This window comes from Balaenoptera ricei, chromosome X (assembly GCF_028023285.1).
Source record: "Balaenoptera ricei isolate mBalRic1 chromosome X, mBalRic1.hap2, whole genome shotgun sequence".
Classification (NCBI taxonomy): Eukaryota; Metazoa; Chordata; class Mammalia; order Artiodactyla; family Balaenopteridae; genus Balaenoptera; species Balaenoptera ricei.
In genome coordinates this window covers 106,654,915-106,667,129 of record NC_082660.1, presented here as the reverse complement: position 1 = coordinate 106,667,129, position 12,215 = coordinate 106,654,915, and the positions used below count along the sequence as shown (strand labels likewise).

General features: G+C 49.0%; 1 protein-coding gene across 4 annotated transcripts in view; it reads right to left on the bottom strand.

Annotated features, from left to right (window-relative positions):
• LONRF3 (LON peptidase N-terminal domain and ring finger 3) overlaps positions 1 to 12,215 on the bottom strand; it is a 32,757-nt gene that overhangs the window by 13,616 nt on the left and 6,926 nt on the right. For 2 of the 4 annotated variants that reach the window (XM_059909916.1, XM_059909917.1), the window contains exons 3-6: positions 11,899 to 12,021; positions 7,822 to 7,977; positions 5,547 to 5,811; positions 4,762 to 4,852 (exon numbers count right to left, since the gene is read on the bottom strand). In XM_059909916.1, the coding sequence (XP_059765899.1) occupies positions 4,762 to 4,852; positions 5,547 to 5,811; positions 7,822 to 7,977; positions 11,899 to 12,021 (635 nt within the window). The remainder of the gene's footprint in view (positions 1 to 4,761; positions 4,853 to 5,546; positions 5,812 to 7,821; positions 7,978 to 11,898; positions 12,022 to 12,215) is intronic. The other 2 variants (XM_059909918.1, XM_059909919.1) reach the window with 1 other exon arrangement.

Sequence of the window (12,215 nt, the reverse complement as noted above, 5' to 3'; positions counted from 1 at the left end):
TGGTTGATTCATACAATGGGACACTATACACTAATGAAAATGAACAAACTTCACCTACATGGAATAACATGGATAAATCTTCATCCTGAGGAAAAGAAGCCACAAAAAAAGAATCCGTTCTGGATAATTCAACTTATATAAAGTTTTTTTAAAAATAGGAAAAATGAAATTACACTGTTTAGAGATACATACAAGGGTGTCAACATAGTGGTTTCAGGGGCAGTGGGGGGGCGTGATTTGGAAGGGGCACACGGGCAGCTTCTGGAGTCCTGGCAATGTTTTATTTCTTGGGCTGAGAGGGGTTCCATGAGTATCCTCTTTACAATATTTTGTTAAGAGAATATATTCATATTTTTACATACTTTCCCACTGTGTCTATTTCACAATTTAAAGTGTTTTTCAAAATTGAGATTTGCAGGCTGATTTTGGGAACTACTGCTGTGATCTAACTACTAGAAGCAGCCAAACCAGATGATCTCATTTCCTCAGTGATCTGAGACCTATGAATCTGAATGCTTTTTATACATTATTTGACGACGCTAATTATGAAGACTGATTGATGAATCTGTATCTGCAAAACTATTTTTCTTGAGAATTTCAAGCCTTTTGTTCATTAAAGAATGTAATCCACATACAAATAATAATGATATAGCTGGCCAATTAATCGCAATAAATACTGACAATTAATGAGCAGATGAATGAAACAGACACAAAAGGATACAGCAACTCTTAGCAAGAGCTATGATTAAAATGCTCCTGATCTGAGTGGTCACAAACAAGAATGCTGCCACAGATGCTGCATAATTATTGCTTTGAAATAATTCAAGGTTCAGATGCTTAGAATACATCATCTTTCAATACTCAACCCACTTCTATATTCAGGCTGACTGAGTACAGTGACTGGGGACAGATGGAATGTATTTCTCTTGCTATCCTGGCTGTGCACAATACTGTTTTTCATATAAATTAACTTTATACAGTCATAGGCAATAATTTGACTAGCTCCATTTTACTATTGAGGAAATTAAGACTCAGACAAGTTAAAGAACTTGCGCAAGGTCACATAGCTAGCTAATAAGTAGCAGGGCTTGGGACGTGGAGTCACACGTGAGTCACAAGCCCATCTTCCTTCTCCACTGCATGACACAGCCACGACACGACACACGACTGTGCGCTCATCTCTACCTAGAACACATACCATCCATGTACATGTAGATGCACACACTCACACACACACCCTTTTCTCTCTCCCTCTCTGTCTCTCTCCCTTCCTTCTCCCCACTGCCAGAGAGAGAGGTCGCGCTTGAGAGAGAGAGAGGGAAACTCTCTCTATATAGATAGAGCTAGAAATAGATATATACTCAAATCCCTCTCCCTTTTATTTACCAGTTTAGGTAATGATTTCGGAAAACACTTCAGGGGGGCATTTATAAGTCAGAGTAGGGCCAGATTTTCTCACAAGAAAGCATTTTACATTGTCACAGTGATGGAGTAAACAATAGTAATAATAAATGCTTTCAGTTAGATGTCAGCCTGGATAAAATGTTTGGCTTGTCTGGAAATAGCTATCTTTTCCCACCAGTTACATCCTTGTATTGTGCTCTTTTGCTGCTATCAAATGAGAGCAAAGAGGGAATGAGGAGGAGGGAGGGGACAGGGGGAGAGAGAGAGAGAGAGAGAGAGAGAGAGAGAGAGACAGAAAGTGAACTGACTCCTTAACATCCAGCTACTTGAGCAGCTAAAACTAGGTTAAATATAAAGCTTTTCATTTCAATTGACAAAGAGGTCACTGGGCCATTAGGTAACTGGTTCAAATATCAAACATTCCTGCTCCACATCTCAAAATATCCTTGTCACCCCAGAAGTGCTGCTTCACAGCAGCCCCAGAGGTGGCCCCCAGGGCTAGGATATCTGGAGCAGGTAAATCCCAAGGGAGGATCTGCAGTCACTAAAGACTGAGGGGCAGAGAGTGACTTCCCTCAGCGGAGCTCTCCCCGTCCAGCAAGGGAAACTCGGAATGGAGACTGGAAAGTTTCTCATTAGCTCGCCCTCCAACTGCTGTTCCATTCACTCTCTCCACCATTTTCCCTGAGGAATTTATAAGCCGCTCCCGATTTTCCCTCTAGAATCAGAACAAATAAATTCACACTCTAACTTGTCTTCTACCAATGCAGCACCACGGCACTGGATTTCATTCTAGAAACCTGCACAGGAGGTACAAATGTCTATAGTTTCATGACCTGGCAGATTGTTTGAAAATATCTACCCTTAAACCCTCTCCACCAAAGACACATGAGGGTCATAACAGAACGTAATAATAATCCTAATAACAACTTAAAAAAGAAAAACACTGAAGAGAGGTAGAAACAGGAGCTTTTCCAAGACTGCAATAATTCAAGCTAAAGCATATATTTGAAATGGCCTCTGTCAACATGTGATTTCTGACTTGGAGACAAGCCCTGTTGGAAGGGGAACTACATGCTTTTGAACTAGGGCTACAGTTTTAAGAGCCTTGCGATCAGAAACGTTCTCTAGACTTGGCAGGCTTCTTTTCACCGTAAAGCAGCTAGAGGCCCACCCACCCCACCCCAGGCCCCGGTAACCTACCAGCCCATACAATAGCTTCTCCAGGCAAAGATGGGTTTTTGCTTTGAAGTCTCATTTAGAACAGAGCGGCAGGATAAGGGAAATAATGGCTTTTAAACTCAGAGCGAGCCAACTAGAAGGGGGTCTTATCCTCTTGGTGTTTATTTCTTGGACCAAATTTCTAACCTTTCTCTGAAGCTCCCTGTTGAGAGCAGGGACAAACAAGATGAAAGGGAGAAAGCAGAGGAAAGGGAACAAAAGAACTTCAACCTCAGGATTCTTAGCCCTCAGGGAAAACACAAACAGGATGAGTCTGCGTGTTTGATTTTGCGTCCCCGGGATGCCGGCAGGAGTGTTAAGGAGGGTAAGTACACCAAAGACCCAGGCTTTCTGAGTGAGCTGAATCAAGTCTATCAAAGTCTGACCTCTGAAGGACCATGGCTCACATCACAGACTGAGAGCCACAAAGGCGTTATTACCTGTGGAGGCCCATTTGTCTGCTTGGAAGCAGAGTTTGTCTATCATCTCACAACTTGGCTCTGGCACGACCCACCTGCTACGTTATTGTGAGGGGGAGGGGAACTGGTTATACAGCCCATCCTACCCTCGCCCACTCCACCTCAACTCAGACAGTATATGGAAGGCTTTCTTCCAGTGCTGCTAACAGTCTTTATCGAGTCTGTCTGAGCTTCTGAGCAAATCTGACAACTCTAATTTTTTTTAAGAGAGAGAAAAAGTATGTGTTCGGGCAATGGCTACCTTACTCATTTTTATTCAGAGGACAAGAAAAGTCATTCCGAGTACAAATGCCTGGGATTGACATGGAAGGCATATGTGCTTGTAAAGGGCAAGAAAACCTCTGAGGAGCCTCCGTTGGCTGGATCCATCTGTGTGGTGGACCGAAAGATTTTTCCTGACATCTCTTCTCTTGGTTCAACCATCTTCACAACTTTTGTGCAAATATCTCAGCCTCCTTTTAAAGCTCTCTTGGGGGGAAAAAAGGCACATTTGAGAATCTACTGAAAGCTGTGGACCTTGTCCTGGAAAACTCACACACACACACACACACACACTTCTACATATAACTTCACGGAATTCTTAGATCTATTAGAATCCATAGATAGAACCCCCTCAGGGGCCCATGGACCTAAAGTTAAAGAACCTCTGGTCTAGGAAAAGAAGTTAACATTTATTGAGTACTTACTATATGTCAGGCACTATTCTAAGTGTCTTAAATAGATTTTCTCAATCATAACAACCCCATAGAACAGGTACTAGTGTTCTCTATTTTACTCATGAGAAAACAGTGGCAGAGAAAGTCACTTGCTCCAGGTCAAACAGCCAGTAAGTGGCAGAGCCTGGGTTGAAACCCAGGCACCCTGGCTTTGGAGCAGCACCTCTTAGCCGCAAAGCCACAGCTGTGAAATGAAACAAGTGAAAGTAATTTCTTTGCACAGACCACGGCTGTAGCAGTTTCCTTTTTGTGTCTGTTGGAGGGTGGGCAGGCATGTGGATAATTTGTGTGTCCAGAGGTCTGAGAAAGCAGAGATGATGTGGCAGTGAGTGGAGGAGAGACGCTTGGCCAAGTGGTACATGCCCACTACTGACTACTGTGCAGGGCCCAGAACAAAAACTAGTCAGGCCCTCTCTTGGCTTCCAAAGAATAGGCCTGTGGTGCTGACACTGGCCCTTGAGCTTTGAGATCTTGATCAAGTAGCCAGTTGAGATTAGTTCCAGGGTCACAAACCGAAACACCTACAAGGTGCCAGGAAAGCAAAGCAAATGTGAGAGGAAGGCTGGTGTAAGGCAGTGGCCATGGGAGGGGGGGCCGTGACCAACTGGAGCGCGTGTCCTGTCTCAAAACATTCACCTTTCACAAGCCCCCAAAGCCCGTGAAGGCCAAACAAAAGACATCCAGCCTGTGGGCCATCAGTCTGTGACCTCTGAGCAGACCGTTTCCTTCCCACTCTCTAGGTATTTCCAAGTCAGGAGCGCGGGGAACGCAGTCGGTAAACAAGGGACACAAGCTAGCCCGTGTGACAGTTAACGGCGTGATTTCCATTTTGTTAGAACCACGCTTTTCCACGCTAACCGACCGAGCAGTAGTTCACTAGCAGACAAGTCCAGACACCAGAGGCGAAGAACACTCCGGCGGTGACAGTACACATCACATACCTCATACAGAGGGAGCATTCAAGGTCAGAGGCGTCAAAAGATGCGAGTGGAACGCTGAGAGCAGGTCTGGCCCCCGGAGCAGCGGGAGGACCTGTGGTTTAGAGCAGAAGTCACAGGTGAACCAACCTCGGTCTCACAAACAGCACTTCTGAGGCAAAGAACCCAATTATCTTGTCAGTCTGCCGCTCTCACCACCTCCCAGAGAACTGATTTAGTGGCCACGTGAGCCACTGAGAATGGGGTACCCTGAAACAGGCGCTCACAGGCTTCCAACAGTCCCATAAAGACACGCGCAAGTCAGGGACTGTCCGGAGCCCTGGGGGCTTCCTTCAAATGCACCAGGCACCTCACTCAACAAGCGGCGGCGGCAGCAACTCCGCGGACTGAGCCAGGCCTTCAGAGCTGACACTGAATCTTGGCACTGCCAGCCGCTCTGGGAAAGGTATCAAGCTGCGGCGGCTGCTTCTCAGATGCCTGCCTACGGGAACACGACTGGGAACGAGCGGCGTGAGGCCTGATCGCGCTGCCCTCACCCTACCCTCCCGGAATGGGGACGGGGTTAGCGAGAGGCTGGCCTGGAAGGAAGTGACACCATCGAGGGCATGAGATGTCAGTACTCGACGCTGTGCTCTCACAGAAACCCCACAGCCACCCCGGAGGCGGCAGAGCTGAGAGCTGGGCCCCATGCAGAGCCGCGGAGCCCTCCCGTGGAGGGTGCGGGACCTCCGTATACTGGTGAGCCGGGCCCTCCTCCGGGCCGCTTGCCCCCCGGGGAGAGTCCGCACCTGGCTTAGACGCTTTCCTAGGCACGTCTGGGTCTTGGGGTTCGGTTTGGCAGCGCTTCCTTTTCTTCTCCTGGCATTTGCCGGTCTTGCTGGAGGCAGCCTGGGGAGAGGCAGCGGCCCCCTCCTCCTCCTCCGCTCCGTCCTGCTCCTCCGGGCCGTCTTGCCGCCTGCCCCCTTTCACCGGCACGAGGTTCATCGGGCTGCCTCTGTGCCCCCTGGCTGCTGCCGCCTCCTGACTAGAACAATGTGGGCGCTCCAGCGTTTCCTGGAAAGAAAGAGCCAAACATCAGGATCTACTCACGACCAACATCGGCCTCTGATGCTTCTCCCCAGGGGCACAGTGAGAAGATACCGCACAGTGCTGACCATCTAGAGGACGTGCAGCTTAACTGATGGGCGGTCATAGGGCACAGGCAGGCCCAGCTGGGGCGGGGCGGGGGAACCTCTGTCTGAGGCAAGGACAGAAAGGCGTGTGGGGAGAGAGTCCTTGGGCCGCGCTGAACTGGAGAATGGCAAGTGCGGTGCCAGGCCCCGCTCCTCTCCAAATCAGTCCCCAGGCACTACCTGAGGGAAAGCAAGGCATGCAGTACAGCGAGGGCACATCCAGCCGCTCAGTACTTCCTCTCACCCTCACTACCATTCCGGGCCATCCTCGAGCCCCACACCCAGCTCCCAAAGAACTTTCGGGAAGGCTCTGGCACAGGTGTGTTCACAGGCCTGCCGAGTGCCCTCACGCTCCAGAGCTATGTGTTATACTGGTCAAACAAACTAGGGGCAAATTAGTCTTTTCACTAGATTTTGGGTGAAAAGTCTGAAAAAGAGACAAGACCATTTGGCAAAACGATCAATAATGTCTCTAGCCTTTTAAGGAATTTTTTTCCAGGAGAAGGATCTAGAAAAAACAAATCCAATGACAAGGTGTTTATGCAGGTTTACCTAGAGAACCCCTCTCTACTCCACATCCACAGCACACGGGTCAAAACGCTCATGCTGTTTTCTCCCCTCCAACCCCAACCAAAAAAATTGGTAGATAGATGAAAAATGGGCAGTGCACAGCTGGGAGAAAATGATGAGGTAAGGAGAAAAAGGATGTGGGTTTTCTGAGTCCCTAACCTGGGGAGTTCAGGGTTTTTTCAGCACTATGGCACTGCCGCATCCTTTCCACGAGCCCCAGGCATAGTCTACACGGTACACTGCTTTGCAAGGCAAAGTTTGGGTGGAAACCCAATCCCTGCTCCCCAGCTGGCTCACATGGGAAAGCCAGGGGTGCTATTTTTCTTCATTTCAGATTGAGCTGCCAGTAGAAGTCACTCCAGACACTTTGGTTCAGTGTTAGGGTTCTCAATCTTGTAATAATGATCTCAAACAAGTACTGAAATGCACTAGGGGTGCTTTGATTTCAGGAGATACTCTTAAGTTCTGCCCCCCACCACCCTTTTTTGAGTCAGGTACACCTGCATTTTATTCATTCTCCAGAGCGGGGAAAGAAGCCAGGGAAATGTAAGATTCTCACCTGTCAGAGAATCCAAGAAGCCACAGAGACCCCAGGGCTCACATACAGGGGAGGAACACAGATCACAGATGGAGGGCAGGCAGATGTCCCGAGGTGCCTACATCTTCAGAGCTCAACTCTGCCTTCACGTCTGCCCTTCTGAGCCCCAGCCTCTGCCCACTTGCCCTCCTGCTGGGAAAGCTAGGGCCTGGAGACCATCGTTTTCAAAGACTCAAATACCTGCGACTTCCTAAGTCGCTTCCCTCTCCCTGGCTCCAAATATGTACTGGAAGTCTACTTACGTGTAAGACACGGTGCAGGAATATGAAATTACCTCCCCTTGGGGATCAAATGGAGTTGTCTTTGCACAAGGAACTTAGCTGGTGCTCAAAGACGAGCAGCTTGCACAAACAAAAAGCAGGAAAGGAGGGGCTGTCAGGCCCTCTTCCCAGGCTCCACCCCTAAGCTGATAAAGCCACCCCGACTGAAGGGCTCCAGGGGAAGTGGGGCAGTTCCTTTCTAGTTCTGTCAACTCTCTCTTTCAGCTGGATCTGACCAAGAACTGAAAACTAAACGTAATAAATCATCAACCCCGGGCCCCTGCCTAAAATCCAATTTCATCTTTAAGAAACAGCCTTCTAGCAAAGAATGCAGCCATGAGCGGCTCCATTTCTTCTTTCTCAGGAACCGAATGAAGTAGGAGGGTGAGGGCTCACTCCCCACGTTTGCCCACAAAACAGCCAAACGAAGCGTCACGAGCGAACTGGGTGAGTGGAGTTTTACCTGTGACAACTCTGGTAGATTATGGCTGGTGCCTTCAGTAGCCAATGACTCTACGTGTTCCTTTAATCTAGGGTGAGGTGCCAACAGCTTCAGGATATCGGGAGAATGTTCCTGAGAAGCCCCCGGGAGTGATGGTGAAAAGAAACTAAGGAGAAGCTGTGACATAAAACAGAAGACTTCACTACTTAAGTTTCTACAGGTGCTTGGGTGAAGGGCAGGGGGGAGGAAGGGGCAAAGGGCACAGCTTGCGGGGCCAAACTCCAGGGAGGAAGCCTTGGACCAGAGACCCCGACACAGTGGGGTAGGGGTCCTCACTTCAGCGCGTCGGAATTGCCTGGGGAGCTTAGGAAAACTCCAGGTTCTAAGTTCCCATGCCCGGCTCCCCCAGGTCTGAAGTGTGGCCCGAGAATCTGGATTTTTAAAAGGCACTACAGATGCCTTTGTCAGCCTTGCCAGAGATACAAACCACCACTCCGCTGCTACCATTCCATAGAAATATCTGCAGGGGGATTTCAAAACCTACCTAGGAGGAAAGAGGCAGAGGTGAAGGCGGGAGAGAAGCGTCAGCTGGGGGACCTGGAGTCGTGTCCGCGACACCCCCATGGGTAGAAGGTGACAAATGTCATCGAGGTTCCTCGATATTTCTTCCCACCCTGCCCATTTTGCTCCCTCCTCCATCAGCCCCGGATCATGAATCCCTTCAGCAGTGAAATGTTAGGAAAAGCAGAACCCAACCTTCCTCCCTCTTCTCCTAGTCTCTCCTCCCCGTTTCTGGCCTTCACTTTCCAGAGAATGTCAGGTATCGTCAAGGACTGGGGGCAGGCCGCTTCCAGTCTATGGCTGGCTTCCTTTGCAATTGATAAGCTGGGGGCAGTGGTGCGGGGGCAGGTAGAAGACCCAGAAGGGACCGTGAGTCAAAGATGTGCGGTCGCGTGGACGCTGCGCCATCAGCTGCCCACATCCTTGTTTCAGTTCTCCCCTGTGAAAGTGCCAATTATCAATATACATATGTATCTATCGTATGTAACACAACACAGGAAGGCAGGTCACTCACTTCTAAAACAGATTCACAAGTTTGCCGCTGAGACCCACTAAAGGGCGCTCCACCCCTTGTTCTGGGTAATAGGGTATTAACTGATCAGGAGAATCTGACCGAAACTCTGACCAAACTCTCTCTGGTTTGATTTGCTCTTTTGCTAGCCCCCAGCAGTTCCTTCGTGATGTTCCTTCTGACGCCAGCACTTTCCACATAGCCAAAGCCCTGCTCATCTCTCAAGGCTCAGCTCCAGCACTACCTTCCCCTACTCCCCCAGCCTCCCTGATCTCTCCTGTCCTTCTGTGTTCTCGACTACACCATAAGATAGCACCTTACACTACACAGTCTTGTGTTAGCCTCAAATTGCGTTGCAGATATAAGTCTTTCTCTCTAACCAGATGGTCACCTTCTGGAGGGCACGTGACAGATGTCCAGTAAATACCCATCACACTGGATGGAACTGAATTAAGACACTAGCCATCCCAGGGCGCAGGGAGAGGCCCAGGGTTCAGACCCAAAGTCTTCAGCAGATGCCTCTATCTCCTCCCAGCTGTAAGTTGGTAAAGGAGTGAGGTGGGGAGGTACTCACGGTGCCCAGGGCCATAAATACCAGCTTTCAGAGGCTCCTCTTCCACAGGAGCCAAAGTTGGCTCTCAGAAGCCCTCCCGAGTGGCCCACCAGGACCAACCAACCCACTTCTGAAGCAATCTCCCTGGAATTCTCCCAGAAAGAGCACTGGGCAGCCACAGGGCATCCCAAGGTACAAGGATAAAAGGGTAGAGTGTGGTGAGAGGGAAGGAGAGGCAGAGAGGGAACTCGAAGGAAACAAAGCAGAAGTAACAGCAGCACTGACCTCCTTCCTTTAATACCTAAGATCTCAGACTAGGCCTTCTCAGTGGCTTTGGAAAACAAAATTTGGGGTCAACTCTCAGTGAGAATGAGCATGCCACATACGAATGGAAGTCAATTCCACTTCAGTGTCAGCCTTTGAAAGACCCAGATGGGTCAAGAGGGCAGAAAAGAATCTGAGGTAAATACAAACATTAAAAAGAAACCCAGGCCTGTGAGTGGCTAAGGCAGCTAATTAATCCCAAGTGAACCTGGACCATCTGTGTCATATCTTTATCCCTGGAATGGGAACAATCCAGTAAATAAGCACAGCGGAGGGTCCTCAGTGTTCTTAAGTAGCTGCCATGCCTTCGCCACACTCAGTGGAAATTCGCCTCTAAATTCTCACCCTAGCTTCAGAACTCCAGAACGCTCGTCACAGGCAAATGCTTGCTTGTATTGTCCGAAATTTATATTACACTATATAACAAGTGCAAGATTGTAAGGTAGGTCCTTGAGGACGGACACTGTGGCTTATGCCTCTTTGGGTCTCAGAGCTTAGCACAATGTGTTGCCCTGCCCCGTTAAGGCAGCTGTGGAAATGACACTAGGTGGTCTGTAGAATCGGGCTGTAAAGAGAGATCAACCCAAATGACGATACCAGAGCCTCTCAGGCCAACTGGGAAATGGACAAATGAGAATAAAGAAACCACTCACTCCTGAGCCCAACACCTGCCTCTTTTGGCCTTTGCACACTCTGTCCCCAAAAGTCAAGGCTCTTCTAATCACCTCTGTCCATCCATCCCAGACCTGGATAATTCCATTGCTGCTCTCCCCCCAGCCCCAGCAGTGGGTGCTGAGACTCCTGACAAGGCCTCCTGGAAGGCAGGAATGGTGGAGCAGCTCACAAGGCAGACTCTGGAAGCAGGTGGGGTTGCGTTTGATTGCTCTTTCACCAATCACTAAGTGTGTGACCTCAGGAAAGTCACCAAGCCTCAGCTTCCCATCTGTCTCATCTGTAACGTGGGGATAAATAATAGTACCTACCCTCATAGGGACATTGTGGAAATTAAATTATATCTTCCCCATAAAGCTCATAGCACAGTGCGGGGTGCATAGGAAACGCTCAATAAATGTTAGCTATTATTATTATTATTATTATTATTACTCACACTATGGAGTACAGTTAAGATTTGGGAAAGGGTCCACAGCTTGGAGCAATTCTCTGCCACCAGCGCTCTGACTAACCAGGCCAAAGCAACTTCCCGGAAAAGAAACCTTCCGCGAGAGGCAGAACCTCCAGAGCTCAGCTTCCCCTAGTTCATTGATTTTGCTAAAGATTCCTTTCTGGAGCCTTCAGAAACCACTCCTGTCTATTGCGCCCTTTCTTCATCCACTGCTCTGCCTCACTGTACTGGGACAGAGGCGCCTGGGGAGTGGCGGTGAATAGGGAGTGGGAGAGCAGAGGCCACCACTGATTGCTAGCATCCGACTTCCAGGCCAACTAGCCAGACACCGTGAGAATACATTGCAGAACAGTAAGCAACGAAGTCCACGAACTGAGGATGCTTGAGCCTTCACTAATGCGCCCAGTATTTAAAAACTAACATCCACATTCTCCCAGGACTCAAGGGTTGGAATGACTGTTTGGATTATATTGTAATAGTCCTTGACTTATCTTCTGTATGTGTTTTATTTCTAGCAAAGGAGCTGAAGGTTGGAGTTCTGCATATGGCAGGGCAGATGGGACCCAACATCCCTTCTGAGGAGCTGGCTGCCCTGTGTGACGGGTGAAGCTGTGACTCAGCCCAAGAAAAGCTCTACAACTGCAGGCAGCCTCACACCCAGGGCCTCTTGCCAACAGCCAGCATCTCCTCAGTGGGCCTCCATCCCCATGTTAACTTATTTGGTTTTACTTTGTTTTGTTTGTTTCCCACTGACAACCCAAACCCCGAGTCAAAGAAGCAAGAACATTCCTCACCAGCTCCTACAGAAATGCAGGAACTGCTCAGTCTGATTGTACATGCCAAAAGGATGGTGCTTCCGGGCCATCAATTGGCACTTGTGTCTCGCTCCTGTCCCCTTGACCCAGGGAGCCACCCACTCAGGACCCCCAATCCCAGGAAGGGCAGCTCCCTCACTCCCCCCACCCGGAGAAGACAAGAGGGATGGGGGCCCACTGGGCAGCTGGACCTGACGTCATCTCAACTCACCCTTTGGGCTTCAGCTCTTGCTCTTTTGTTCTTTCCATCGAGGGACACACAGTATAGAAACTCCCTTAGTGCTTCCTCCACCTTGCCCAGGGTGGCTAAGGCTTGCGCTTTTCTGAAGTGTGCCTGGAAGAAAACATGAGCATTCAATCCCATTCTTATCCACCTCTTGATGCTGCTATCATTCATAACACCAGCTAACTGCTTCATGGGTTTTCACTGTCATGTGAAGGGTTTTAAAAGGACTATCTTATCTATAGCCCTACTAGGTAGGCAACTGTTCTGAAGCCCATTTTCAAGGAGATAAAACTGAGACCCAG